The sequence below is a fragment of the Muscardinus avellanarius genome, assembly GCF_963383645.1.
Source record: "Muscardinus avellanarius genome assembly, contig: SCAFFOLD_43, whole genome shotgun sequence".
NCBI classification, from domain to species: Eukaryota; Metazoa; Chordata; class Mammalia; order Rodentia; family Gliridae; genus Muscardinus; species Muscardinus avellanarius.
In genome coordinates this window covers 115039-142907 of record NW_027664485.1, presented here as the reverse complement: position 1 = coordinate 142907, position 27869 = coordinate 115039, and the positions used below count along the sequence as shown (strand labels likewise).

The following is a 27869-nucleotide window of genomic DNA, read 5'->3' as shown; positions in this document are numbered from 1 at the left end:
GCAGCAGAGAGCACAACCCCCCACCACTGAAGGCCCCTCCTGGGTGGGAGGCGCTCCTAGGGATGGGCTCCTCCTGGGGGTGGGGCGCCCTCCTAGTGATGGGAGCATTCTCCTGAGGGTGGGGCTCCTCCTGGGGGCAGAACATCCTCCTAGGAATGGGGCTCCTTCTGGGAGTGGGGTGCTTTGCAGGGCTTGAAGCCACCTGGCACAGGAAGGGCCTCCCAGGTGAGCAGCACTGTGGTGGGAACTGGCAGCTCAGCTCAACCACCACCTGCCTCCTCTCCAGGCAGCCAGAGGGGCGAGGAGGTCCTGGTGAGGGCGCTGCTTGGGTGGAGATGGGCAGGGTTTGGGCATGGATGTAGGAGGAGGTAAATGGAGGCAGGGAAGGAAAGGGTGGGTGTCTTAGCCGGGGTGGGGTACAGGTGATGCAGAGAGGGAAGGTCACTCTGCTGGCCTGGTGGGCACTGGGCAGGAGCATGGGCAAGGGGTGGGTCACCTGTGCCCACTCTGCTCATCCGGTGGCCAGACACCATCGCACTGTGCCCTGGCCTTGCCCTGCACCCATGTTCCTGAAGGACACCCCATGCTGGACAGATGGGTGCAGATCTGGGCACCAGGGCAGGGAGCTGGGAGCCCGTGCACCAGCGCCCTCCTCTTCCTAGTCAAAGGCATTGACTCCACCTCAGGAGTCTTGCTGAAGCCAGCCCTTAGCCCACAGGGCATTCAGGAGCCACATGGGAGCTGCCCCACAGCGGATGCAGAGAACACTGGGGGATTCTGAGGCCACCTCCTGCTGTGGGCCAGGTGAGGTCTAGCAGCTGTCCAGGGCCACCTGGCCAGGACTGGATTTCACCTCTGCCACCTCAAAGGCCCCTGGCCACCTCCCTGGAAGGTCAAGGGGCAATTCCACAAGGCTGCTTGGAGTCCTCAGAGTTGGGCTTCGGGGCCTCCCAAATGTGAGTGGAGGAGACCTCCATCTGTGGAGCTCACAGGCCCACAGCCACCCAGGGCCCAGCCCTCCCCGTTATTCCCAGGCCGGGTTCCAGGGGCCTCAAGCGGGGTATGGAGAAGCTGCATGGCAGGTGGCAACACAGGCCCTCCCTGGCAAACACACTGGAGACCACGGCAGCCTGGGGTGGGTGCTGCCTGCACGGCCAACCTGTCGGCTCAGGCTCCCACAACCAGAGAGGCTGGGCTCATGAACAAGTCCGGCCCCTCTTGTCCGCCTGGCTCAGATGATCCCACTGTGACCTGGAAGATCATGAGACTGAATGACCGAGAGGAAGTCCGCAGCTGGGCTCAGGGGCCACGGTGGGGCTGGACGCTGCTCCTCACAGCTGGGAGGCAGGGGCGTCGCACACAGCAGCACCTTAGCTCAGCATGGACCCTCCCTCTAGGGTGCCACACAGATGTAGGGAGGTGCCCTCAGACCTGACGCAGTGTGGCTCCAGGGCCCTTTCACAGGCGGAGAAACTGAGGCAAGAGAGCCAGCTCTCAGCCCCCTATGCTCCAAACCCCACTGCCTGTCTTCTTGGTTAACACAGCTAATCGACGAAGTCCGTGTTCTGTCTTGGCCTTTCAGGGCCTCCTAGCGCCAAGACGGCCTGGGCCCACATTCAGCCAGCAGGCGCCATGCCATGCGGCCCACGATGCTCCCTCAGAGGAGGGGCCCGTGGGTGGGGCATCTTTGGGGGGTAACTGGGGATCCAACCCAGGGGCTGTCTATCTCTGAGCTACACTCTCAACACTATTTGACGTTTTATTTTGAAACAGGGTCTCACTGCTAGGATCTTGCTAAGTGACTAAGGCTGGCCTTAAACCCACGACCCTCCTGTCTCAGCCCTCCAAGCACTGGGATTACAGGCATGTGCCACAATGCCTGGCTCCCAGGGACTCTTGGGTGGAGACTGGTGGCTACACAATCAAAAGACCCCTGGGGTCTGTGGTGTAAGCCTCCCCCATCTCTGAACCTGGGGCACAGGCATGACCAGCCAAGGGACTTCAGCAAGACTTTCGCAGGGATCCAGCCCTGGGCAGGATCCATGGAGCTAACTGCCACCATGCACCTGGTGCCGGTGCTGAAGAAGGCAAAGGCTACCCTCCCCCTGGGGCCCCTCCCCCTGGGGCCCCTCCCCAGTCCACTTGGGTGATGGTAAGGACTCAGCCAGAAGGACTTCTGTGATCTAGCCACCCCCCCCCACGCCCTGTGTCCACACCAGCCTCAAAGGAGGTGCAAAGCAAGATGGGAAGACGCCCCTGAGGAGCCCAACCAGGGCCAGGCCTCCTGCTCCTGCCCAGGGGGGACAGTCCTCTGGACCTCATTTCACTTGCCCCCCAAGGTGCCAGAGACAAGCCAACATCAGTGCAGGCCACTGTGGGAGCAGAGCACAGCCCAACCTGGCCACCCACAAACCCTGCTGCCCTCCGGGCCTGAGAAACAAAATCACAGACACTCTGGCAAGACAGGCTGCGCACCTGGGCACAGTGACCTGGCTTGGAGGCCGAGGCAGCCCAGGCAGCACAGAGTGGACACTGGGCACAGCCTCCTGCTGGGTCAGCATTTGCCCACGCAGTGCCAGACATGGACCCTGCCCTTGGGCGGGCACCTCCTCTCCTCCACCAGCTCCTACCTGCCCCTGGGCCCCTCGACGCTGGCACTCAGTTCTCGCCCCCTCTCTGCAGTGCTTGTGGCTCCCACTCTGTCTGAGTCGTCCACCTCCTGGAACCGTCTTGTCCAGGTGGGGAAACTGGACAGCAGGCATCAACCCACCCGCCTGCCCGGGGGCCTGGCTCTGGCTCTGCCCGTGGCACCTTGTCAAGAGGCGAGGGCACCTTGAAGCAGACTGAAATGCCCGAGGAGAGCAAAGCGGAGCAGAGGCGGGCAGAGCGGTGAGCGTGGCGAGCAGGAGGAGGAGGCGGCGCTAACCACAGATTGGTGAGGTGCAGAGATGCATGCTGGGACCCAGGAAAGCCTTTCCAGAGGGACAAGAGTGGGCGCCCCAATTTTGCTGAAGCTTTGGAGAGAGAGCCAGCGGCTACCAGAGGATAAATGGAAAATCAGCGCTGGGGCCGGGGCCCGGGCCGGCCTGCGTACATAGCTGCTGCACAGGAGAAGCCAATTCTTGCCAAACCAAAAAGATGAGGCCAATTCCAAATGAAGCCCTGCACAGGCCTCCCCGCAGTGTGGGGCCAGGCCTCTCATGGGTGACTTTTGTTCCATTTGGTAGTTTGGTTAAATCTCAAGTCCACAAGAACAAGAAGAAGAAAAAAAAAACATTGGAAGGACCCAGCTCTTTCCGGCTGAGACTGCAGAGCCCACACCCCGTTTCTCCCGATGTCCTCGTCCCCTGCACACCCTGACCCCTGGCCAAACTGACACCCGGAGCCACTCCCGGAGCCGTGCAGGTGCAGGAGGCCTGGCCCTGCAACCTGAGGCCTGGCAGAGGAAGCCTGCCCGGAGCCGGCCTGGGGGTCTACATGTCCCACTCAGGCCCAGCAGAGTGGAATCCAGACCCAGGGCATCTTGGAGAAAGGTGCCACCCAAGTATCCAGCAAGCCAGCTCATCACACCAGTGCCAGCCTGATGATAGTTAGGGAAAACTGGTCCGATTAAGTCCCCGGCATGTGCCACAGCAACCTGCTGCCTCCCAAGGGGGGATGGGTCCTCCCGGCACTCCCTCCACCCAGGATGGAGAGCCGGCCAAACCCCTGAACCGCAGGAGCCGACTCGCGGCCTGTGGCTCTCAGTGCTGCTGCCTCAAGGTCTGCTAGACCAAGCACGCACTCTCAGACTCCAAGAATGGCTGCCATCCAACTGACCTGCACCCTTCCACCAAGGGAGACTGCTGCTCAGGAGCTGGCGTCCTGCTGCTACGCCTGGTAGGCCCCAGCTTCCTTCCCGTCTTTATTCCCTTCCGTAATAGTAAAAGCACGAATGGTGGCTGCAAACACCAAGTCCGCCTGCAGGGCAGACTCCTGCCCCAGGTCTGGGCTTCCCTAGGGCCACTGTGTGATCTCTCAACGTTGACCTCCCTCACTTTTCTGCAAAGAGGACCTTTCCCTCCATGAGGGCCCTGGGCCCATGCCCCATCCCTCGTCATAATGACCTGGAAGGTCAGGAGAGATGGAGCCACCCTCACCTTCACACAGAGGGAGGCTTCCAGGCTCCCGGTGTCAAGGAAGGCGGCGAGCCCTTGCCTGCCTTGAGCTGGACCAGAGTCTTGCTCCTTTCCTCAAAATGGAGTGGCTCTGAGCACACACTGGAGCCTCTCTCTCCTGGGCAACGGTGGAGGGAGCTGATTCTCAGGACAAGGAGCTGGGCACCCAGCTTGGGCAGCCCGTTCTCACGTCTCAACACCCCTCTGGCCCTGCACAAGCTCATGGGCCATCGAGTACCTGAGTCTGGCTATGCCCAGGGCCCCCATGGCCTCCCTATACAGCAGCCCACTGCCCAGCACCTGGCGCACTGAGCCCTAGGCCACAGCTCTGTTCCCCGAGCACTGCCTCTATAACTGGACTGGACTCTCCCCTGCTGGGCCAGAGCCATCTCCGGGGTGGGGGAGCCCCAGTTCCTCAGGCCCTCCTCAGGAGGCCAGCCTCTCCATCTGCCTTGGCCGGGAGGGCCCGAGGTCCCACCCTGACTCTCGATTTGCCCACAGCAGTGCTCCTGTGCAAAAGAGCTGGTTCCTTCCCAGCATGCTCTCCTCGACCTCACCAACCTTCCTACTAAACTGAACGGGGGGGGGGGGCGGTCGTAAAACGGGTCCCGGCCATCGCACAGCGAGTGCTCCGGAAAGACGTCATCCTCCAGGTGGTCCTCCTCCTCCTCCTCCTCCTCCTCCTCCTCCTCCTCCTCCTCCCCCACGTTCTGCTCCTCGGCAGGCTCGGTGGCTTCAGAGTCGGGGCTCGAGGAGGTGGGGGAGGGGGTGAGAGCAGCCATGCGTTCGCTCATGCATGTGTTGAGAAGAGGGTAGCTGTTGCAGCCAGAGATGACTGAACTGAGTTAGTACGACAAGACAGAGAGAAGTTAACACCAGCTACTGGCAGGGGGTGGGCAGATGGTGAGGGGGACTCCTGTTTAGAACCCCAACCACACACACCCCTCCAGGACGCAGCTTTAAGAGACCAGAGAACCAGAAATGCACCCTGTCCCCAGGTTTGGACAAAACCACATATGTGGTCAGCCGGAGGCTCTGGAAGGTTCCAGAAGGCACCGACAGCTGTGACAGAACTGGGGTCATGGCCAGGCACAGCCTCGGCCACCGTGAGGCCTCCTGAGTTGGGCCACGTGACGTCTCCGCACCCCACAGGCCTGTGGGCCAGGGGCTGGGCAAAGACCCAGATGGGAGACCAGGGAGGAAGGCGGTGGTCCCCAGGGCCTCCAGGGCTCGGGTGCCACCCACCTCATGCCATCCCCGAGGCCAGCAGAGAGCTGGACACATGGCCAAGGCCCCACTGCTTGGGAGCCCGCACATTGACAAGGGTGGACAAGTGGCCCAACGGCGCAACCCACCAGGGAAGGAAGAAAGCGCCCACCTGCCCACCAGCCGGAACCAGGGAAAGCGGTCGTAGAAGGGGTCCCCTCCGGTCACCACGTTGTCGCAGTCCTCGACGACGCTGGAGGGCACCTCTGCCGCCCTGTCGTACATCTCCCACATCAGGTCCAGGCGCTGCCTGCAGGGCACAGGACCAGCATGGGCTCAGGCGGGCGCCTCCTCCATCAGGACAGCAGGCTCCACCCAGCTCTGCCCACGGGTTCTGCTCAGGGTCGCCCAGGTTCAGGGGTCAGCTGGACAGAAGCCCTCCAGACCCCCGGACTGGCCAAGCACGAGAGACGTGTTTGCGGTTAAATATGTGAGTTTGCCCCAGTCCCCCGAGCCCATCAAGCAACAGTGGCACCTGGTGCGGCATGTGCAGCTGGGAACCTGGAGGAGCAGGGAGGAGGGGCCTCCACCGAAGCTGGGCATGAGGTTCAGGTCCCAGAGTCCTGAACTCTCTGGGAACGAGTGGAGACAGGGATGTGGGAAACTGAGAAAAGGTTTTCTTGCTTTTTTTTTTTTTTTTTTTTTTTTTTTTTGGCAGTACTGGAGATGGAACCCAGGAGCATTCTACCTCTGAGCTACACCCCGAGCCCGATTTTTTAAAATTTTTATTGGTGCATTATATTCATACATCATATTGGGGTAAAGAACTTGTGTGTGTACATACATGTACACATCACTGATTTAACCCCTACCCAATTCCCACCCCATTCCCTCCTCCTTCCCTTGCTCGGCTTAGTGGCTGACTTCGATATGTTTAAGTACATTGTGTGTTTTAGAGAATCCCCCCCCCCGCCTTTCTCCTCCTTTAGGTTGTCTTGTTTGCTCCTCCATAGGATTTCCTTTTTCATCTAGAGTTCCTCCTATGACCCAATTCTCCCTAGCTCTCACATATTAGGGAAAGCATCTGATTTCTTATTTTTTGTGACTGACTAATCTCACTTAGCATAATGTCCTCCAGTTCCATCCATTTCCCTGAAAATGATGTAATTGAGTTTTTTTTTAATGGCTGAGTAAAATTCCATTGTGTACATATCCCACAGTTTTGTAATCCATTCATCTGTTGATGGACATCTTGGCTGGTTCCATAGTTTGGCTATGGTGACCTATTTTTTTATTCTTTATTTTGAAAGAGGGTCTTACTGAGTTACAAAGGCCTCACTACGTAGCTGCGGCTATCTGAGAAACACGATCCTCCTGTCTCGGCTTCCCAAATGCGGGGATTACAAGCATGGGCCACCACGGCCAGCTTGGGAAAATGTTTTCAAACATACATCCCTAGGTCAGACAATACTGTGGAAAGAAGAAGATGCCGCCGCTGTCCCTCAGGGCTCAGGTGTTACAGGACCAGGACACAGGGTGGCTACTCCTCCTTCCCAAAGCCAGCCTGCTGCTGCCTGGGGGCAGAGAGGGAACCCGGAGCCTCCAAGTGTGCCTACCTACGTGCCTGCCTGTGGATGGGGACTCTATAGGAAATGAAAGCATATCTGAGTGTGCGCTCATTTTATTTCTGTTCTCCATATTTCTGATGTTCTGACATCTTTGGGGCCCTTGCTGGTTGGATAGCCCTTCCCAAGACTACCTAGTTCCTTGAGACAGCCAACCACAAGACAGTGAGCCTGCCTTTCACATACGAACCAACAACAACCCTGGCTGCCCTGCCTTCGTAACTCCTCCTATGCCAATCCCTGAGCACCCAGCGTGCAGCGTAAGGACAGCCCAGGGCCCACCCTCCTGCTCCTGACCTGCCCTGGTGCCCGGGGCCCTGCCGTGGCCCACAGGCTGTGATGTGGCCCGTTTCCAGGGGCCATGGAGTGCCACCCCTCTCTCCCCTCAGTGGAGCCCACCCTGTGTCTTCATGCTGTTGCGTTCATACACTGAGACCTGACACCATCCAGTGAGTGCGCTGGGCGGGGAAGGGCTCTGGCACTTCAGTCCCGCCCACCCTCCAGGCCCTCCCGCATTCCTCCCAGGGTGCCCCTGGGCCTCAGACCCCAGGAGGGAGTTGCCCTCCACTTCGAGCAGTGCTCTTTAAGGGTTCAGGCACCCCACCTCACCTGCCCCCCTAAAGATAATACTAACACTTGTTTTTTATGCTTGAGGCAGCATTAGGGGGCTAACACAGATCCCATGTGTGCCGTCTATGAGAGCGGGACCCCTCCCCGGCGTGACCCCGCGGGAGGCCCGCCCCACCCTGCTGTCCACCTCGGGGCCCACCAGCCACACCTGAGCTTCTCCAGCGTCCAGTAGTGGGTGGCCCCGTTCTTCTGGTCCTGGACCTCAACGGCCACGATGGTGCGGGGGAAGGGGCGGGTCTCGCGGTCCTTGGCGGCCTCAGGGGGCAGCAGGTCTGGCGGCAGCGGAGAGTACAGGGTGTCTGTGAGGAGGACAAACTGGAACTGGACCTGAGAAGGGCGAAGACACCAGTCATGAGCCTCCGGGTGAGCCAGGCCCAGCCCCAGAAGGCTCAGACCTTGACTGCACAGGCCGCCGCGGCTTACTGGAACTGCCTAGCCAGCCTCTAAAGAGACCTGCAGCCTGCCCACCTGGCCAGCATCTCCGCGGGCAGGAAGGCATGGTGTCCACCATGGCCCACGCCCCTCTCCACTGCCCCCCGGAGGGGCCGAGCCAAGCCCTGCCACAGGCAGGTGTCCCACCGCGCGTGGACGCATCCCTCGCCCACATAGCCAGGCGCGTCCCGCACCTTCTTCTTCAGCTCGACGCTGATGGCGTTGGCTTCCTTGAGGAAGATGGCGTTGCCCCACAGCTGGTCCCGCAGCGACGTGAACTGGTACCACTTCCACTTCCTGAAGGCCCACAGTGCCAGCTCGAACTCCCGCTCCGTCCACTGGACTGTGTGAAGGGCCACACGGGTCAGCAAAGGGAAGCAGCCATGTTACCACCACGCCTGATCACCAGGAAGCCAGCCCAGCTGGGTCCCACCTGGGACTGCCCAGGCCATCCTGTGCCTGGTGCACTTTGCAGCCCCCACCGGTGGATGAAGACTAAGCTCTGAGGTGGGGCCCTCCCTAGTACTGAGCTCTGGACAGCTCCCTCTCTGTGCCTGGGTCCGGGATTTCACACTACTGTTCTGTGTGCGAAGACAGAAGACACCAGCAGAAAGATCTGCCAAGCGGGCAGCGTGTAAAGGTCCTTCGGGCCCCAAAGATAAAGGGTCCTGGGCTCCCCACACACGAGCTCCCCTGAGAGGCCAGCCCTGCCAGTGACAGGCCAGCCGTGGGGCTGGGACCCTCAGCACAGGTAGGGCTGACCCGTGCACTCTACCCCAGCTCCAGCCTGCTCCAGGAAGAGGGCATCCTTAGAGGACTCTGCCAGCTGGCCTCCAGGAGTGCCCAGCCCTGCCACCGCCTTGCTCAGTCCTCCTGGCACAAGAGCCCCAGAGGCACCTCACCTTCGTCCTCCGGCTCCTCCTCTTCCTCGTTCACCTCGGGGTAGTACCTGGAGTCCATCTGCTTCTGCAGGGCCTCCAGCTTGCTTTCATAGTCCTACGGAGAGAGTCCAAGGCCGTGGGCTCACTGTGGAGGGGCCTGGCAGAATGCGGGGAGAGCCAGCAGGCCGGTGGGGTGCTCACCAGCCTCTGCTGCTCCAGCAGGTAGGTGGCCTCCTCCCGCTCCCGGCGGTACTGGTCCTCCAGCTCCTGGAGCCTGCAGGGGCAGGTGAGGGGCGCTGAGGCGGGGTGGGCGGGCAGAGCTGGGCCTTACCTCTGTCCATCTCCTCCACCGGGCGGGCAGAGCCGGGCCTTACCTCTCCTCCATCTCCTGCTTCATGTCGATTCCCTGCTTCTCCAGCAGCTCGCGCTGGGCAAAGGCCCAGTCCACGGGCTCGGCGGGCGTCTCTGCGCAGGGCGTACGCTCACGCTCCTGGCGGGCCTGCTCCGGGTGGTTGAAGCGGAACACATGGCTTTTCCCCATGATGATGCGGTTTCCTGGGGGAAGAAGTGAGGCCGGCCTCGTGGGACCAGGTCTCAGGTGCCCTCTGGCCGGGAAGGAAGGAGCGCAGTACTTCCTGCACCTGGGCCTCCCAGCGCCCCCGACCTTGGGGACAGCCACCACCACCAGGAGCCAGCCACAAGCCCTCTGCCGACCTCCTCTCCTGAATCCAATCCCTTAGGCCCCACTCAGGAGCCGGCGACATCCTGCCACCCACAGGTCCGGGGTTCCCCACTGTAACCTCCAGTGTCCCTGTGAGATGTGGGCACTCACCCACCCCTGGCTCACATCCGCTCCCTCCCCCAGACATGCAGGGTCTGGGTAGTGTGCACACTGAGGGCCGAGCAGGGCTCTCCGCAGAACACTACTGCGGGGGTCCCCTTCCCACCCGCTACCCCACTGGGCCGGAAGCAGGGCGGGCTGCCTTTTCCCAGGGCACAAGATACTAGTCCACCCCACCCACCCCAGCAACCCTGCTGGACCCCCAGGGCAGCACCTCGCCTTTGGGCGTTCTGCCTGCACAGGCTCTCTTTGGATGGTCTAGTCTCCCAGCTTTCTCCAGTCTGCCCATCCCCACCCAGCTCCAGTGTTTGCAGGTGGGGGCTTCCCAGGCCTCCTCAGCCCACTCACTGGCCCCTCTGCACCCCCAGCCTCAGCCCCACAAGCAGCCACGCTCAGCACCGGGAGGGACATACAAGCCGAGGTGTCCCCCTTGGCCCCGGCTCTGCCTCGAGCCTCAGGGGCAGCAGGATCAACCCGGGAACAACTGTCCGCCCACACTTCCATGCAAAGCACCCACGAATTCAGGGTGCTCTGTGTGTCTGGCCCCTTCAACATCAAGTGCACCCTGGTGCCCGAGAAAGGCCAAAGCCCAGGACACCAGTGCTTTGATGCTGGGCCAGCCCAGCCCTACAGCCACTCTGCATGCCTCCTTTTGGCCCAGCATCTGGCCCTCGGCCCTGGCCCTGGAGCCCAGCCCCACCAGGATGGCCATTCTGAGCCTGGGGGAAGTCTTTCCCTGGATGGGTCCCACCCTCGGCTCCCCGTCCCTTATCTGCCCGCTGTAGAGTCCCAGCGCTCTGACTAGATCCTTTTCTACCTGGGCCTGGGTGCCCAGAACGGGTCCACTGTCCAGAATCCTCCAGAGCTTCTGCCTGCTGGGAGTGGACTGAGCCCCGGGGCCTCACCCGTAGAAGGGGTGGCTTGGTCATAGGGACTAGGGCTTCCTCTCATGGCCCCGGCCATACCTGACGGCAGGATGCTGGGCTCGGTGACCTTTTTGCCATTGACGTAGGTGTCTGCCCCCTCACAGGGCTCCAGGGTCTCCAAACAAGACCGGACACCCACTCTTCATAGCATTTGCATGGCTCTAGGTATCAGGAGTAATCTGGAGTATTCTAAGTGTGCGGAGGACTCATGAAAATACTAATCAGGAGTAATCTGGAGTATTCTAAGTGTGCGGAGGACTCATGCAAATACGAATCAGGAGTAATCTGGAGTATTCTAAGTGTGCGGAGGACTCATGCAAATACGAATCAGGAGTAATCTGGAGTATTCTAAGTGTGCGGGAGGACTCATGCAAATACGAATCAGGAGTAATCTGGAGTATTCTAAGTGTGCGGAGGACTCATACAAATACTAATCAGGAGTAATCTGGAGTATTCTAAGTGTGCGGAGGACTCATGCAAATACGAATCAGGAGTAATCTGGAGTATTCTAAGTGTGCGGAGGACTCATGCAAATACTAATCAGGAGTAATCTGGAGTATTCTAAGTGTGCGGAGGACTCATGCAAATACTAATCAGGAGTAATCTGGAGTATTCTAAGTGTGCGGAGGACTCATGCAAATACTAATCAGGAGTAATCTGGAGTATTCTAAGTGTGCGGAGGACTCATGCAAATACGAATCAGGAGTAATCTGGAGTATTCTAAGTGTGCCAGAGGACTCATGCAAATACTACGCCATTTCTCAGAAGGGCCTTGAACATCCTTGGGTGGGGCACCGCAGGGGTCCTGGAACCAGCTCTCCGACACCAAGGGCTGATGGTGCTGCATGCCCTTCAACTGAATTGAGCAGAACCAGACGTAAACAGGAAGCAACCTCTGATTGAGGACGACTGTTGGGCAGCAATTAACAAAGAAAAAAATATATATATATATATATGCTATTTTGCAGCAACAGCTAATGTTTATTGAGCAGTAGTTCTGAAGAGTTTACAGGTATTAACAGTTTAATTCCCACTGCGACCTGATGAGGGTGTTACATCCACCGCACAGCTGAGGAGGCTGAGGCTCGGTGGGTGACACGCACCGCCTTCGGTCTCACAGAGGGGTTTGTGCTCAGCCGGATTCAAGCCAGAGTATCACATGTTCTCAGCGTGAGTCCGTGACAGACTGCACTGCCCTCGGCTCACACAGCCCACTGGGGCACGGACCGGGCTTAGAGGGCGACCACAGCCGCTCACGCTCCTGGCAGTCGGGAAGCAACCAACCAGGGAGCGGGCTCTGGAGGGCACACAGGATGCTCACGCTTGGGTTCCAACTCAGGATTCACCAGGCGCCAGTGTTAAGGCACCGAGGCTGTTTTCAAAGTCGGTGGGACAGAGTTCTAGGTGTCTGGAAAAACCAGTGTCTCATAGTTGGCGTTCCTGGTCCAGGGAGGGAGCCCACTAGTTAGAGTGATCAGAATTACGGGTTTACGCTGTTACAAAGTTCCCTCTGCTGGGTCCCGGTGCCAAATGCTGACCTGGCTTAACCATGGCCCAGAGAGAGGGCGGAAGGTGCTTTTGCGACTGCCCTTGAGAAAAGGATGTTCCCAGCTAGGCGTGGTGGGAGGCTGAGACAGGAGGATCGCAGTTCACGGACAGCCTCAGCTACTTGTGAGGCCCTTGGCAACTCAGTTTGAGACCCTGTTTCAGAATAAAGAATAAAAAATAGGGCTGGGGGTGTAGTTCAGAGGTAGAATGCCCCTGGCCCCTGGGTTTCATCTCCAGTACTGCAAAAAAAAAAAAAAAAAGTCACTGCCATTGGCCAGCAGAGTCTGAGGAGTTAGCGCTGTCCTCCTCGGCCTCAGCATCTGTCGGACAGCAACAGACAGCACCGGCTTCCCTGCGGGATGCTGGGGACCCACGGGATGCGAGCCTGCTTGGGCACCGCCTGCGGGCAGGCGTTCACTCCTGCAGGCTGCCATTCTCTCTGAGGAGCCGTCGGCGTGAGTGCGCGGGGCTGGCACTGTCTCTGTGCTGGAGGTGGACCCAGGATGGTGTCTGCACAGCGCTGCATCGTCCTGCGCCACGGTGCCTTTCCCCCTCCCAGACAGCGCCATCTCTACCAAGCAGCTGGCGGGAAGGAAAGAGGCACAGGGAGAGGCGGCCAAGCAGAAGCCAGGGTGGAATTCACACCCAGGCACCCAAGGGAAGAAGCTGGCAGCAGGAATCTCCGCCTTTGCCTTCCTACAGCCCGTTTCAACAGCCCTGGCACAGCTGCTCCTGACCAGGGCACGTCACTTTCCTTCCCTGTGCATGTGTACCCCTCTGGCATTCTAGAATTCACAAGGACATCACTGGAAGAGGGGCGGCGTGTGCGTGTGTGTGTGTGTGTGCGCGCCCGTGCGCGTGTGCAGGAGGACAGGTCCCAGCCCGCGACCTGGGCTGCGCACAGGAGCTCACACCCACCCACCTAGTGCTTCCCCGCTCCATCTGTCATCTGCCCTTGATTGTTTCTTTCTACCTATCGACCTATCTATCTGTTCCACAAACAACTCTGGCGCCACCGCCCTACCCCAGCAGGAGCGAGCTCCATGGTGACAAAGGGCGCGGGGAGCCTGGCACAGTCCTGCATGCAGGGTGGGCGGATGAACAACTGGGAGTGTCCGGGCGAGGCGCCCAGGTGAGGGGGCCCGGTGGTCCTGGTGCAGCCTAGGCACCTCTAAGAGCAACAGTGTCCTGACCGTAGCCGGCCACCACGAGGCACTAACACACCTCCGTGCGGTGCGGAATCTGGTACCTTTAGTGGAACGCCATCTCGTGGGTCAGCCGCACGAGGGGCAGCCACAGAGTCGCTCTGGTCAGGAATGCCGGGGAGTCTGCCCAGCGCTCTGTCCAGCGGCACACCACAATGGGACTGAGGCCCCGGGTCCTGGTCGGTCCTGGCTGGGAGGGCAGAGTGCCAGTGTCCCGGGTGGGCCAGCAGAGGCGAGAGAAGGGTGTTGGCTAAGGCCGTAAGCAGCTATGCGCGGGTAAACATGGGGCGGACATGTGAGCACAGGGCCCTGCCCTGGCCACCCATCTACCCTGCGATCCGCCCCTCACGCCCGCCCCGCCCCGCCCTGCCCCTCTCTTTCTTTCTGTATGACCACCCGGCCTCCCAACACGCATTGCTGCTCCTCCCGGGGGCAGGATCCCTGTTGTCCTGTCTGCTGACCGTCCAGTGCTCAGAACGCGAGAGCTTATCCCAGGATCCACGGCCCCGCTGTCTCCTGTGGTGTTGGCGCTCACAGGAGCTCTCCGCTTACTAGGGCTGGACTGATTCCGCGCATGGATATGTAAAAGTTGTGAGAACTAGCCAGGCACCTGGTAGCCCTCGTACTCGGGAGGCTGAGACAGGAGGATTAAATGTTTTGGCCAGCCTCAGCAACTTAGTGAGGCCCTGTTTCAAAATAAAGAATAAAAATTAGAGCTGGGGGTGTAGTTCAAAGGTAAAATACCCCTGGATTCCATCCCCAGTACTGCAAAAAATATGTTCTGAGAACTGCACTTGGCCTGTGGCTTCAGATATGGTCACTCGGCATTGCGGCTTGGAGGTGAGGCTGGATGGGGTTCGTGGGAGGCTCTAGCACAGGGGGGCCACAGGGGGAGGTGAATAATAGATTCTTCTTCCCCATTCCTACCTCACCCCTTAAAAGTTCTCAGGAAGAAATTTTCCCCAGTCATGGAAGCCACATTTTGGGCCCCGTTTGGGTTAGGAAGCATGTTGCCAGTAAATTTATTAGCATTTTTTAATCAAGGAGGAAGCAAGCCAAGCCCTGGGCTGCTTGGCTCATGGGTCCCTGAGATGCTGGACACAACGAGACCACAGTGCACTTGCAGGCAAGGGACAGCTGGGCCACGCAGGACCTGGAGCCCTGGCCGGGAGCCAAACCTGGTCCTGGTCTTTTTTTTTTTTTTTTTTTTTTTTTTTCTGTACTGGAGATGGAACCCAGGGGCATTCTATCTCTGAGCTATACCCCCAGCCCTATTTTTATTCTTTATTCTGAAACAGGGTCTCACTGAGTTGCAAAGGGCCTCCCTAAGTAGCTGAGGCTGTCCGTGAACCCAGATCCTCCTGTCTCAGCCTCCTGAATTCTGGGATAGCAAGCGTGCGCCCCCACGTCTGTCCTGTCTTAGGAGCCTGGTTCTGAATGCCCCAGTGGTCAGGCTGAGAGCCGGGCCACCCTGTCTCCTCTGCACATCTCTGTCTCTCCTGGTGTACTGGGTGGACCTAGAGCATTTCTTCGGTAATTTCCAGACAGTCATTTCTCCAGGGGACGTTCACAGGGCCCCTTCTGCACGCCGGGCGCTGCCCTGGGCTCTGGGTATGGAAGTAACCACACTGACCCAAGCCCCCAACTCGTGGAGTGACGCTCCATGTGGGGGGAGAGAACCAGACAATGCGGTCAAGGAACTTAGATTGCTAGACCCTGGACTGTGCTGTGGAAAAGGGAAAAAGCAGCAGGCTGAGAATGGAGAGCGTGGGGCCAGCGCGGGCTGGGCTTCAAGGGAGGCAGGACCACACTCGTCCAGCAGGTGCCGGGGACAGCGAGGGACGCCTCACGTTCTAGAGACCTGTGGGTGCCCAGCGGCTGGGTCTCAGCACTGCCGGGTCCCGAGAGAGCAGCTCTGGAGACCCCGGGGCCCCTCCGCCCTCCTCACCTGCGCAAGCTGCAACTGGCTGCCCGGGGAAGACAGGGCGGGAAGGCAGAGGCGCCGCGTCCTGGGGAGCCAGTGATTTACCTCCGTCCTTACATCCCAGTGCTTCACGCCTCCCGTGGCTCTGATGGAATAAATATGACCTCTGTTCTTCACTTCGCTCAAGACTCAAGGTCAGCAGCCCAGCGGTGATCTATGGGCTGCTGGACACCCTCGGGCCGGGAGCCGCGCGGCTGTCGGAGATTCATGGCGCCATCCTCTGGCCCTTGGCTTCTCCCTGGCCGCTCAGCCGGGGAGCTGGGGGCCGCAGGAGCTCTCGGAGGGCAGAGACCAAGCCAGCCGTGCATCTCCGGTCTCTCCTTTGGGTTGCCTGTCACTGGTGCCGCCAGGACCCGGTGCATCTCAGCCTGCACACGGCCGGCCGCAGCACGGCTCAATGCCAGCAATTACATGTGAAGGCCCGAGGGCTTGGGTGTTCCTTTCCCTGCATGGGGAAGGGGCAAAGGGCACATGCCTGTCCTCCAGCCTTGGGTGGAGTCCCCCATGCAGTGGGGGACTGCTTTTAAGCCAAGACTCTGTTTTTTATTTTTAATGGGTACACCGTTGTTTCACATTGTAATGTGGATCACGTTGGCGATGGCATACACATACGCTCGCACAGTACTTTCTGCCCTGCCCCCCCCCCCCGCTTCCCCTCCCCTCCCAACAATGAGCGTCCAGGCTGACCACGCGACTTTCACGCTCCTTCATGGTCAGCACTCCCTGGAGTTCTCCCACCTGTGTAACTTCAGTTCCTCCCTGGCACCCACCTGCTTCCTCCTGTGTGGGTAGGTGGGTGAGTCACTCTGACTCCTAGCCAGCCAGCCGGGTACTCCCAGGCCCCTTCTGGCTCAGGTGTCTTCCCAGGGAAGCCAAGGCCCGCGGTAGGGAGGGGAGCGCAGGAAGCAGCCCAGGGCTCTGGCTCTCATGCTGTGCCCTTTTGAGGGTGGTAAAAATATCTCCGTGCTGTTTGATGCCAGCTGCCACCACTGCCTCAGCCTCAGAGCTCCTGTCTCCACGCTGGGCGCGGCGGCCGCCTCCCCGCCCGTCTACCCCCACTCAGAGACAGAGCACAGGGCACCCGGCCTCTGACCCCGGCCCCCTTCATACCCACCACCGCTGCTCCACACCACGGCCACACCGACACCCACACACGCAGGAGCGGCTGGAGGAGGAGGCAACTAATTATCAGAAACACCGGCGCATGGCTAATGAGGTAATTAAACAAGAACATAAACAATAGCTCCACATCCCAGCAAGAGGACGCGGTGGCCGGGGCGGGCGACTGCGGAGAAGCCGGGCGCAGCAGCCTGCGAGCCTCCAGGAGTCCCCAGGCCAGCCTGACGCGGCCACCCGAGGATGCCAGCAGGGAGGCCAGCCCACGCCGGAAGGCCTGCTCACGTCTGCGCCCCTGCCAGCGCAGTGGATGTGCGTGCCCCACGCAGCGGGTCCAGACACGGCTGAGGCCTGCGCATCTCTAGCTGGCCTCTGGTCCTACCGCCTCCAGGGTAAGATCCGAGGCCTTGGCGCAGCCTCCTGAGCCCTGCCCAGGCCACGCTTCCTCCGGGGGCACGGGCGTCCTTGCTGCCTCTCCAACAGGACAAGTGTCTCCTACCCCGGGGCCTTGGCATGTGCTAATTCCTCAGTCTGGCTCTGCCTCTTGGTCCCCTCAGGCCTCTGCTCCAATGTCACTCAAAGACACTGGCGACCATCCCTGAGTACCATACAAATCAATAGCCAGGTCTCTGTCTCCTGCACGTTCTTTTGTGTGTTTGTGGGATGCTGGGTATTGAACCCAGGGGTGTCTTCGACCTCCGAGCTACATTCCCAACCTTATTTTCTTTTTATTTTGAAATAGGGCCTCGCTAAGTTGCTGAGGCTGTCCTCAAACCTGTGACCCTCCCGTCTCAGCCTCCCAAGCACTGGGATCACAGTGTGCCAGCACACCCCACTTGTGCGTATTCTTAATCTTGTCTTTTTATCTTCAGTAAAATTGTAAGCTCCCTGAAGGCAAAGACTGCCTATCTTGTTCCAACCCTGGGTCTTGACAAGACACTGCAAACAGATCGGCTGATTGAGCAGGTGATCAAGTAGAGTGCCCCTGGGTTCCATCCCCAGTACCACAAAAAATAAAAAATGAAATAAAATAACCAAGCCAGGCATGATGGTGCAGGCCTGTTATCCCAGCATTTGGGAGGCTGAGACAGGAGGATCACTGTTCCCAGACAGCTTCAGCTACTTAGTGAGGTCCCTTGCAATTCAATGAGACCCTGTTTCCAAATAAAGAATAAAAAATAGGGCTGGGGGTATAGAAGGAGGTAGAATGCCCCTGGGTTCCATCCCCAGTACCACACACAAAAAAATCCCAGCCCAATCTGGAGTTGGAGCCAAGCACAACCCGGCTATTATGGTCTAGCCCTGGGATGTCCCCAAAAGTTTTCTGTTGACCACATGGTCACCCACACAGCGAGGCACGGGGATGGTGAGGCATCTGACCTCTTCAGGATGCTGTGTGGACTGCCAGGAGGAAGCAGGTCACCGGAGCATGCCCTGGAAGGATTGGTCTCCGCAGCCCCTCCCCCCGCCTCTCTCCACATGCTGGTGGTTCTGAGCAACTCTCCTCCACCACACCAATCCACCATGACACCCCGCCTCTCCTTAGGCTCAGAGCAATGGAGTTCAGTCATGGACTGAACTTTGAAACCACGAACCCAGATCAACTTTTCTTCCTCTACATTATTCTCAGCCCTTTGGTCATGATGACCAAATACTGTCCAACACACTGGGCCAGTTCCACTCCAAACAACCCACATGGCCAGTATGACCAGGGAAAGTAAGTCAGTGGTTACGGCCACCTCGACATTGGCTGCCTGCCAGGTGGGCTTACTGCCCACCACACCTGCACCCGGGCCTTGCGGGCCTGGCTCAGCCTGGCCATTGCCGCCTCAGCCCCTTTGCTCATCTAAGACATCTACCCTCTCCCTTCTTCCTGCCGAATCCCCAGGTACATCCCCCTGGCCCCAAGCCCGGGTGCCGTCAATTAGCTGCGGCCAAAGCTGGAGGGGACAGACCTTGCCAGGCGACCTGCCTGCACGTTCACCTTTGAAGGGGCTAATTATGAAACGCTCCTTCACGTCTCTTGCCTTGCTAGCGCACGGTCTCATTAGAGGGTTAAGTGTTTAATGGATCTTCTTTCGGCTTCTCTGCTAGGCAGCAGAAGGAGTCCCCACGTCTAGATAGGTATGACCAGCCACGGCCGCAGAGCAAGCCGGAACCCGCCTCGGGACCCTCCGCAGGCAGGGCCAGCTCTCCTTAGTGAATAGAGGCGGGCCTGTTCATCTCCGCCCCACAGTTCCAGGGCCCACGGGGGGTGGGGGGGTGGGGGGGTGCATCCTGTCACTGCCCCTCTCTGCACTCCTGAGCATGATGGGCACTAATTTGACATCTCATCCTGAACCTTCTGTTACCCACAGGGTGCCCACTCGCGTCACACACATGCCAGACCGTGGGCTAATTGGCAAGAACCAAGACATCCTCTCGGGGCTCACCCAGAGGGTGCTGCCTGCCTCAGATTGGGTCCCCAGGATGCAGCGCCTGGAACAGGAGTTAAGGAGCCATGGTTTGTGTGGGAGGCAGGCCCCGGGTGCGCGGGTAAGGGAATGGGAATGAAGTCAATGGTGATTGGTCCTACAGGAACCTCAGAGAGCAGAGGACAGGCCTCCGAGCCGTCCCTCCCTCCCCCGGGTGGAGGAAGCTGGGGTTCATGGTCCTCCAACTGTCTCTGACACAGGCTGGGGCTGCTCTTGGGGACCTCAGCTTCCCTGTGAGCTGACATGCCAGAGAAAGTCCCAGGAAGTGCCAGAAAGCACAAAAGCAGGGTGTCACTTCAGGACAAAGCCCCTGACCTGCCCGGCCTCGAGTCCATGGAGTTCCCAAAGCACCCTGACTCCTCTCCCTGGATCTCACTGCTATTCACACACTGATGGTACAAATCAGTCAGGGGCATTTCCACACAGGCAGTAGCAAGCTGTGATCACGTCCTCCTTCTCCTCCTCAGCCCCCCGCACCAACCCCCTTCCAAATCCTGACAGACCCTCTTCTACTTCCGGGTCACCTTTGTGTTTTGATTTTTAGTTTTCGTCTGTAGGAGGAAACGTGTGCTATTTGTCCGTCTGTGTCCGGCTTACTTCACTAACATGACGCTCCCCTTCCATTCTTTACGGCTGAGTACTACTTCACCGAGTATATATACACCATATTTCTTTCCGTGTGGTATTGGGGATGGAACCCAGAGGCATTCTACCTTTGAGCAACACCCCCTGCCCTATTTTTTTATTCCTTATTTTGAAACCGGGTCTCACTGAGTTGCAAAGGGCCTCACTAAGTAGCTGAGTCTGGCTGAGAACCACGATCCTCCGGTCTCAGCCTCCCCAGTGCTGGGATCACAAGCGTGCCCACCACACCTGGCTTTGCACACTATATTTTCTGTATTCATTCACGTGTTGGTGGGCACGCAGCCTACATCCACATGTTGGCTCCTGTGACCAGTGCTGCGACACGCATGGGCGTGCCGCTGCCTCTCGGTTGCTGACTTCGTCTCCCTGGGATACGTGCCCAGGGTGGGGAGCTGTGTCATCTGGTAGCTCATCTGAGGAGCCTCGCAGGGGCCGCAGTGATGTGCACCCCGTCAACAGCAGAAGTGCTCCGTTTACGTGACAGAGCGGTCCCTGGACCTGGATAAGCCGCTGTCCTCAGGTCTCTGCTACTGGAAACATTTAGCCCTGGGGAGGCCACTCCTCCTGCTCCCAGTCACCTCCTTCCACTTCCGCCACGGTCTGGTGAGACGGACAGATAGGCACTGACGTCTCCACTCTGCAGAGAAGAAGCCCAGGCCCAGACAAGGGAAGAGAGGGGCCATGTCTGGCATCCCGGATGCCACCCATCTTGCTCAGGGGATAGCTTGGCTCCAGAGATTCAGCTTACACTGTTTCTGCAGGGTCCCCATGCACTCGGTCTCCGGAGGCCCGGTGCTGTAGACGAAGCCACGCTAGGGCCGCGGCAGAGGCGTGGAAAGTGAGCACTGCTGGACATCTGTTTATGGAACGGGCCAGTGCTTACGTTCCCGTGTGTGTGCCCCCTCTTCCACCCATATGTTCTCTTGTGTGTGTGTGTGTGTGGGTCTGGGGATGGAACCCAGGGGCATTCTACCTCTGAGCTACAGCCCTTGTCCTATTTTTTATTCTTTATTTTGAGACAGGGTCTCACTAGGTTGCGGAGGGCCTCACTAAGTAGCTGAGGCTCTTTGCAAACCGTGATACTCCAGTCTCAGCCTCCCAAATGCTGGGATCACAAGTGTGTGCCACCACGCCTGGCCACCCATAAGTTCTTAAAAAAAAAAATTGAAGGAGCCAAGGTTTCTTTTCCAAACCCTCTCATTTCAAGAGCCACTTAACCCCCCCCCCCAGGCCAGCTCCCAGAGTCCCATTCTCATCAAATGACCTCTGGACACCTTGTGATACGGCATGGCAGATGTTAACTCCCAAACCCGGACCATGCTGGATGAAACCTCTTACAGTCCCTCTTCTGGCCAGCTGGAGTGACTCCGCAGAGCCGTCACCTTCCATGATCCGAGCAATGGATTTCTATAAACACAACTAAAAACTGGAGGAAGCTTTCAGCAGCCCCTGCAGCCCTCTGCGTCCACTGTGATGTGCTTCGCAGCAACCACAGCACTGGTCCCAGGCACAGAAGACTCCAGGCGAGCAGGCCTGCCTTTCCTCAAACGGGTACAGGTGCACTTGTTTCCTTGAACCAAAATGGATGGATGGAAGGATGGATGAATAGATGGATGGATGGATGGAAGAAAGGATGGATGGATGGATGGATGGATACAAGAAAGAATAGATGAGTGGATGGATGGATAGAATGAAGAAAGGAACAAAGGAACAAAGAAAGGGAGGGAGGGAGGGAGGAAGGAAGGAAGGAAGGAAGGGCGGGCTTGTGGACAGGGCAATTTGCCAAGCATCTTTTCTCTATCATTATCCATGTCAAAGACAGGACATATTGAACAGAACGGAAGTGGGGCCGATGTGGGGCACAAGCCAGAGGCTTTCTAGCCTGTTCCCGTCAATTATCAATCAGTGCGGTTACCTGACCAGTCTCATTAGCCCATTGCACCAGTTTGCGTCTCTCCATTGTCTCCCTGAGACGCCATGGGCGTTTGTGAGATGCCGATACAACTGTGATATGTTCCATGCATGTAGCGACTCACAGGCAGTGGGAACTCCTAGGCTGCTTTCCCCTTCCCCTGTTGGGGTGGGGCCTCGTAGAGAGTCGCAGTGCATAGAGGGATGTCTCAGGGAACACATTCTTCAGAAATGTCGTGGGGAGATAAAAAGGCGGAGAAATACACAGTGTCTCCTGAGACACGATGTAAAATCTGGGCAGGATTGCCCTTCACAAACCCGTACTGGTCAGCATTCTTTGCCAAGGCTCCTAGCCACCCATTAAGAACATTTGTGTAGAATGTTCTAGGGATGCCACGACCAGCCCAGCACCCTAAGCTTCACAGGGCTTATTCTTGGGAAAGCAGAGGATCCCCACACTCTCCCATCGCAGGCAGCCCTCTCTGTCTTTGCTACCTCAGGGCCACCACCACCTGTGCAAATCCCCGTCGGCATCCCTTAGTTCTGGTCATGACCCTCTGGGGCCCGGAGGCCCACACTCAGGGTTGACACCTGCATGTGCGCGCTGGGCTTGGGCACCCCTCTCTGTGGTCCAGGGCTCACCCCTCGCAGACGGAGGCTCTGCAAAGCCAGGCTGCCTGGATTCATCCTACTCCACTGCGTCCCCGCTGTGTACCACCTCGGGGACGCTCTCATAGTACAGTGAGTGACGGGTTTTACCCGGGTTTCAGGAGAGCTAACTGAGTCTGTGTCCTGGCTTCGTCTCATGGGAACACTGCATTTTCTTCCAAGCCATGCTCCGATTGGAGACAGTGGGCGTCTTGACCGCAGCAGGAGGCTGGCCACGAAGGCCACTGAAGCTGCCATCTTTGTGGTTGGCTGTGTGTCATTGCAAGGGAATGCCCGAAGAAACCAACTTTATAACAAAGTAAAGTTTATTTTTAGCACATGGTCCAGAGGTTCAAGTCTAAGGTCAGGGCTCCTATTGCTCTGGGCTTCTGGTTAGGGCGCCGGTTGGCAAGAGCAGGACGCTGTGTCCAAGCAAACTGCCCAGAGCAAGAAAGGGAGACACTCGAAATCTCTTCTGGGGATAGTTCACCACCTGGGGACCACCGCCCCGGGGCCACGTTTACATGTGGTCAGCCCTCTTGGGGACACACTCAAGCCATATCATAAGCTCAGTCTCAGCTCTTTCCGGCGTCGCAAGCTCGGAGGGGTTTTGTTCAATTCCCTTGGCCTTCTATCCACCTTGGTATACTGGGGAGGATGGAATGAGACCGAGCCTGTGCGGGTAATCATCACCCATGGCAAGACGCAATGGTGCCGGCCAGTGATGACTCCTACTGTTACCTGGCTCCAGGCTCGGAGCTACATTGTTCCCCACATTGTTGGAAACCTGTCTTCTTAAAAATAAGACTAAGTTGCCTAACGAAACATTGTCTTCCATTTTCCTCCCCAGGATGGCAGACGAGATAATAGTCTTGCTTTACACTACTGACTCCCACTAATACAAATACTCATCTACCGCTACTCACGATCTGTGTTCCTTCAGGCACCACGGCCCCAACCACGCGAACAGCTTTCTACACTGTGTGTTCTCTCATCTGCATCACTGGCCCGAAGAAGTCACCATCCTTTCCTGTTTTTTTTTTTTTTTTAATTTGTAGTACTAGGAATTAAACCCAGGGGTATTCTGCCTCTGGGCTCTACCCCCAGCCCTTTTTATGTATTGTTTTATTTTGAAACAGGGTCTTGCTAAGATGCTGAAGGTCTCACTAAAGTTGAAGAGGCTGGCCTTGAACCTGGGATCCTCCTGTCTCGGCCTCCCAAGTACTAGGATTACAGGTGAGTACTGCTGTGTCTGGTTGCCACTTGCATTTCCCCCCCTCAGGTTTCAGAGGCTTCTGTTTTATTTTCATTACATTTATAAACCTAGTATGACTGGACCCTCAATCACTATATAAAAGCAATTTGACTCCCAAGTTGAGGGTCTACAGGCGCAGCGCCCAAAGCCTGGCCCTGCCCCTCGGGACTTCTGAGAGCCCCGGGGAGGAGCCTCGTTTCCGTGACCTCAAGAGCAGCAGCCTGGATGCCCACGTCTCCTCAGCTTCTCCCAGCAGCACAAGATGGCAGTTTTCTCCCTCGATACTTTTTATCAAAGTCAAGACCATATAATAAATTCACAACTGGAAAAATAGACTTATTTTCAAAACGTCAACCTCACAAGTTATCAAAGAAATGTAACTTAAAAACAAGTTCCGTTTGTCCCCTCTGGAATTGGCCAAGATGAAAGGCGTCCTGTATTCAGTATCGGCGGAGGTGCGGTCCAAAGGGCGCGATCACCAATCACCGGTGAGAGGGCAAGCAAAGATGGATATGGAGCCTGCGAATATTATCATTTACTTGTTAAATCAACAATTCGGCTCCTAGGAAAATATGTGAAGGAAATCACTGAGGTTGCACCAACATAATTATGTATAAAAATATCCGTCACTGTGCTACTTTTAACATTGAAAATTGGAAACAACCTGGATGTCCAAGGATTGAAGATTGGTTAAAAAAGCTACAGTACAGACAAGTGGTGAAATACTGGGGGGGGGGGGGGGCTAAGCGAGCTATCGTGTTGTGTATAAAGGATCAGGGATAATCGTACACTAAACTGACCATAAATATCATTGAGAATTGATACAGACAGCCACTTTGTGAACGCTTCCGGTCGAAGTTGAATGACTTGAGCACAAATAACATTTTTTTTTGAGGGTCTGGGGATGGAGCCCAGGGGCATTCCACCTCCAAGCTACACCCCCTGCCCTACTTTTTATTCTTTGTTTTGAAACAGGGTCTCACTGAGTTGCAAAGGGCCTCCCTAGGTAGCTGAGGCTGTCTGCAAACCCCGATCCTCCTGTCTCAGCCTCCTGAATGCTAGGATTACAAGCGTGCCCACCGCTCCCAGATCTCAGGCTAAGCATCCTACACGCTTCTACATGTGGAAAGCAACACAGCCTATGGGCTCTCGAAGGAAGTCATGCATCCCATGAGCAGAAAGATTCTCGGCCCCATCCCTCAGGTTTCAGACACCGCGGCGGGCACAGGAAGGGAGCTGGCTGGGGTCGTCTGTGCCCGTGCCCGGCCCCTGTCTGTCGCTCTACAATACAAATGAGCTATGTAATTGTATCACACCTTGTCTGTCTTCCTCTGCCTTTCTACCAGGCCTAGGAACTGACCTTCATAGCAACTTTGCAAGGTCAACATCGGTGTCTCCACTTGCATGAGGAGACTGGAGCCCAGAAGGATCAGACAGGTGAGCAGGATGGCCCCTCTAAGCCCCTGGTGGCTCCTCCCAACTGGCCCACACGTCAGCCTGCAGGGAGACCCGGCGGAGACGTCCCAGAGGGAGAGACTGCCTAAAGATGAAGCCAACGCAGGGGAAAAGGAAACTGAAGGAAGGTAGAAAATTATGAAGGACAAAGCCGGGCATGGTGGCGCACGCTTGTAATCCAGCATCTGGGAGGCTGAGACAGGAGGGTCATGGTTCAAAGACAGCCTCAGCTACTTAGTGAGGCTCTTTGCAAGTCAGTGAGACCCTGTTTCAAAATAAAGAATAAAAATTAGGGCTGGCGGTATAGCTCGGAGGTAGAATGCCCCTGGGTTCCATCCCTAGTACTATATATGTATGTATGTATGTATGTATGTATGTATGTAGGACATGTGCGGGAGATTTGATCAGCCAGGCTCAAAACTAAAGAGGTTTCTAACCTTTTAACGGCAGGACTTCAACTACACCTGACTTCTTTTCCTTTTCCCCCTTCTCCCCCCCTTAGCCAGTATGATTTAACTGCCGGCAGCCAACTGTCCACATGAAGTCTGGCATAGGTTCTAGCCATTTCACAGCCAGCGGAGTTGAAGGATCGGCAAGGGGCAGAGCCAGGATCTAAACCCCACTCTTCTGGCTTCAAGCTGTTTCCAGGACGGCAAAGGAGTCAGGGCCAGGGCCCTCCTCCTTCGGCCTGGGATCCTTCCGCCTGTGGCCCTTGTCTGGCTGGGCTCACGCACAGTAGAACTTCAGAGGTTCACAGCCACCGCCTGGGAGGCTGCTCCTGCAGACACCTCTCTCAGGCTGCACCTGCCTGGGTCCTTCTCTTCTTAAATGTGTGGGTAGTGTCTATCCTGCCCTGTGCATTTAACATGGCGGCCCCAGGAGCCCCGCGGGCGGCCCCGGTGCGGCGGAAACACCACACACCTCCCCGCCGCCCTGCCGCCGGCTGGCTCACCTCATCAGTCGGAGCACCTCACCGTCGGAGCAGTTGTACTGCAGCTGGTACATCTTCACCCGCGGCGCGGACTTGCTGACCGACCACTTGCCCAGCGCCGACGTGGTGGTCACGTCCGACACCAGCACGGCCCGCTCCGGGGCGCTTTTGGGGGGCTCCCCGCCCCCGCTGCCTCCACCTCCCCGGCCGCTCTTGCTGGAGCCCGTGATGTCCGAGAGGCGGGACTTGGGGGGCGCGGCACAGCCGGAGCCTTTGCTGAGGTGCGGCAGCTGGACGATGGACACCTCCACGGTGGCCGTGGCCTCCCCCGCGGCGTTGGCGGCGATGCAGGTGAAGGCCCCGCTGTCCTGGGACGTGGTGATGAGGATGTCCAGGGTGCCGTTGTCGTAGGCGGCGGTCCGGGAGGAGTTCCCCACCAGGCGGTCGTCGGGGGCCACCCAGTGGATGAGGGGGCTGGGGTCCCCGATGGCTTTGCACTTGAGCGTGGCCGCCTGGCCCTCCAGGACCAGCAGCTTGTGCGTGTGCTGCGTGATGAGCGGGGGCTCGCACACGAACTCCTCCTCGCGCACGTGCCAGAAGTAGCGGCCCTTGAGGGCCCCCGGGGAGCCGCAGGTCTCCAGGTCGTCCTCGCGCTCCAGCCTGCGCAGCCAGAGCAGCTCACAGTTACAGTGCAGCGGGTTCCCCCCGAAGCTGAAGGACAGGGGCGGGGCGAAGGGCGTGGCGGTCAGCGCCGAGGCCTGGGAGCGGCCGAAGATGGGGTCGGGGGCAGCTTCTGCAGCCTGTTGGAGGTGAGGTCCAGCCGGGCCAGTTTCTGCAGGTCTGCAAAGGTACCCTCGGAGATGTGGTCCAGCAGGTTGTGGTCCAGGCTCAGCTGGTGCAAGTTGACCATGCGGCGCACCGATTCCCAGAAGCTCAGAAGCTCTTGAAACCCTGGTGCTCCCTGATTTGACTAAGCCCTGCCATTTGTTCGTGGATAAAATCGGGGCATTGTTAAGGGAAACTTTGTTGAGACCTTGGACTCTGGGAAGTGACCAGTACCTTAGATTCTGTGGCAGCCCCCCTGTCCATCTTGGTCTCATATCCTCAGCCAGAATTACCACAAAAGCTAATAAATGCAGCTAAAAAGAAAGACGGGGGGGGGGGGCGGATGGGAAGGAGTGATACTGGATGAAACAGGGTGAGGGATGCAACTGGATGGAAAAAATGGAAAGAAAATTAATATTCCAGCCCCACCAGACTTCTCACCAAAGGGCAACAAAACTCCACCAACCTCTCAGACCCAGGTGCTACACCTCAAAGCTAAATCAGACTGCAAAAGACCTGGAGTCCAGAGGCCAAGCATGCACACGGTGAATCCAAAAGAAGAAAAGAAACCTCTGGAAGAAATATAATTTGGGGGCAGCATGCCAGACGAGCACTGGGAACTGACTTTACAGAGGTCAAGCCAATACACGTACCTTCTTCTGCCTGTAGACACATTTTCTGGAGGGGTGGAAGCTTACCCCACGTTGACTGAGACTGCTTTGACGGTCACCAAGAAATGACTACAGGGACTACTTCTTTAGGTTGCGGTTGCCCTTCTCATTGCAGGGTGGGCTGACGATGGCCTGGTCTTCATGGCCAAAATCTCTCAGACTTGGAAAAAGGCTTTATATATTAATTGGAAATTACATTGTGTATACACACTTCAGAGTTAAAGACAGGGAAAACAGGCAGGCAAGGTGGTGCACACTTGTAATCCTAGTATTTGGGAGGCGGAGACAAGAGGATCGCGGTTCGTGGACAACTTCAGCTACTTAGTGAGGCTCTCTGCCACCTAGTGAGACCCTGTTTCAAAATAAAGAATAAAAAATAGGGCCAAGGGTGTAGCTTGGAGTTCGAATGCCCCTAGGATCCATCCCCAGACCCACCAAAAAAAAAAAAAAATGACAGGTAAAAAATAAGACCCTCACCTCTCCTCCCTGAATCACAAGATGTG

The 27869-nt window shown here is 57.5% G+C and overlaps 2 protein-coding genes across 2 annotated transcripts in view; both read right to left on the bottom strand.

Annotated features, from left to right (window-relative positions):
* The window catches only part of LOC308279578 (kinesin-like protein KIF1A), a gene marked incomplete at both ends in the record, with an annotated part of 36466 nt that extends 16104 nt beyond the window's left edge, over positions 1-20362 (bottom strand). Inside the window, 11 exons of the mRNA XM_080720092.1 lie at positions 4719-4997; positions 5536-5673; positions 7767-7945; positions 8245-8393; positions 8953-9046; positions 9133-9205; positions 9306-9486; positions 10738-10813; positions 13271-13417; positions 13496-13641; positions 20299-20362. Coding sequence (XP_080576218.1) covers positions 4719-4997; positions 5536-5673; positions 7767-7945; positions 8245-8393; positions 8953-9046; positions 9133-9205; positions 9306-9486; positions 10738-10813; positions 13271-13417; positions 13496-13641; positions 20299-20362 — 1526 coding nt within the window. The remainder of the gene's footprint in view (positions 1-4718; positions 4998-5535; positions 5674-7766; positions 7946-8244; positions 8394-8952; positions 9047-9132; positions 9206-9305; positions 9487-10737; positions 10814-13270; positions 13418-13495; positions 13642-20298) is intronic.
* A 21-nt stretch (positions 20363-20383) lies between these two features.
* On the bottom strand, positions 20384-27370 carry LOC308279577 (leucine-rich repeat and fibronectin type-III domain-containing protein 2-like; the record flags this gene model as incomplete). The annotated part of the gene is given in 6 exon segments (XM_080720091.1): positions 20384-20482; positions 21009-21077; positions 24801-24981; positions 25892-26651; positions 26654-26812; positions 27349-27370. Coding segments are annotated over 6 exon segments (1290 nt in total).
* Positions 27371-27869: the final 499 nt, after the last annotated feature.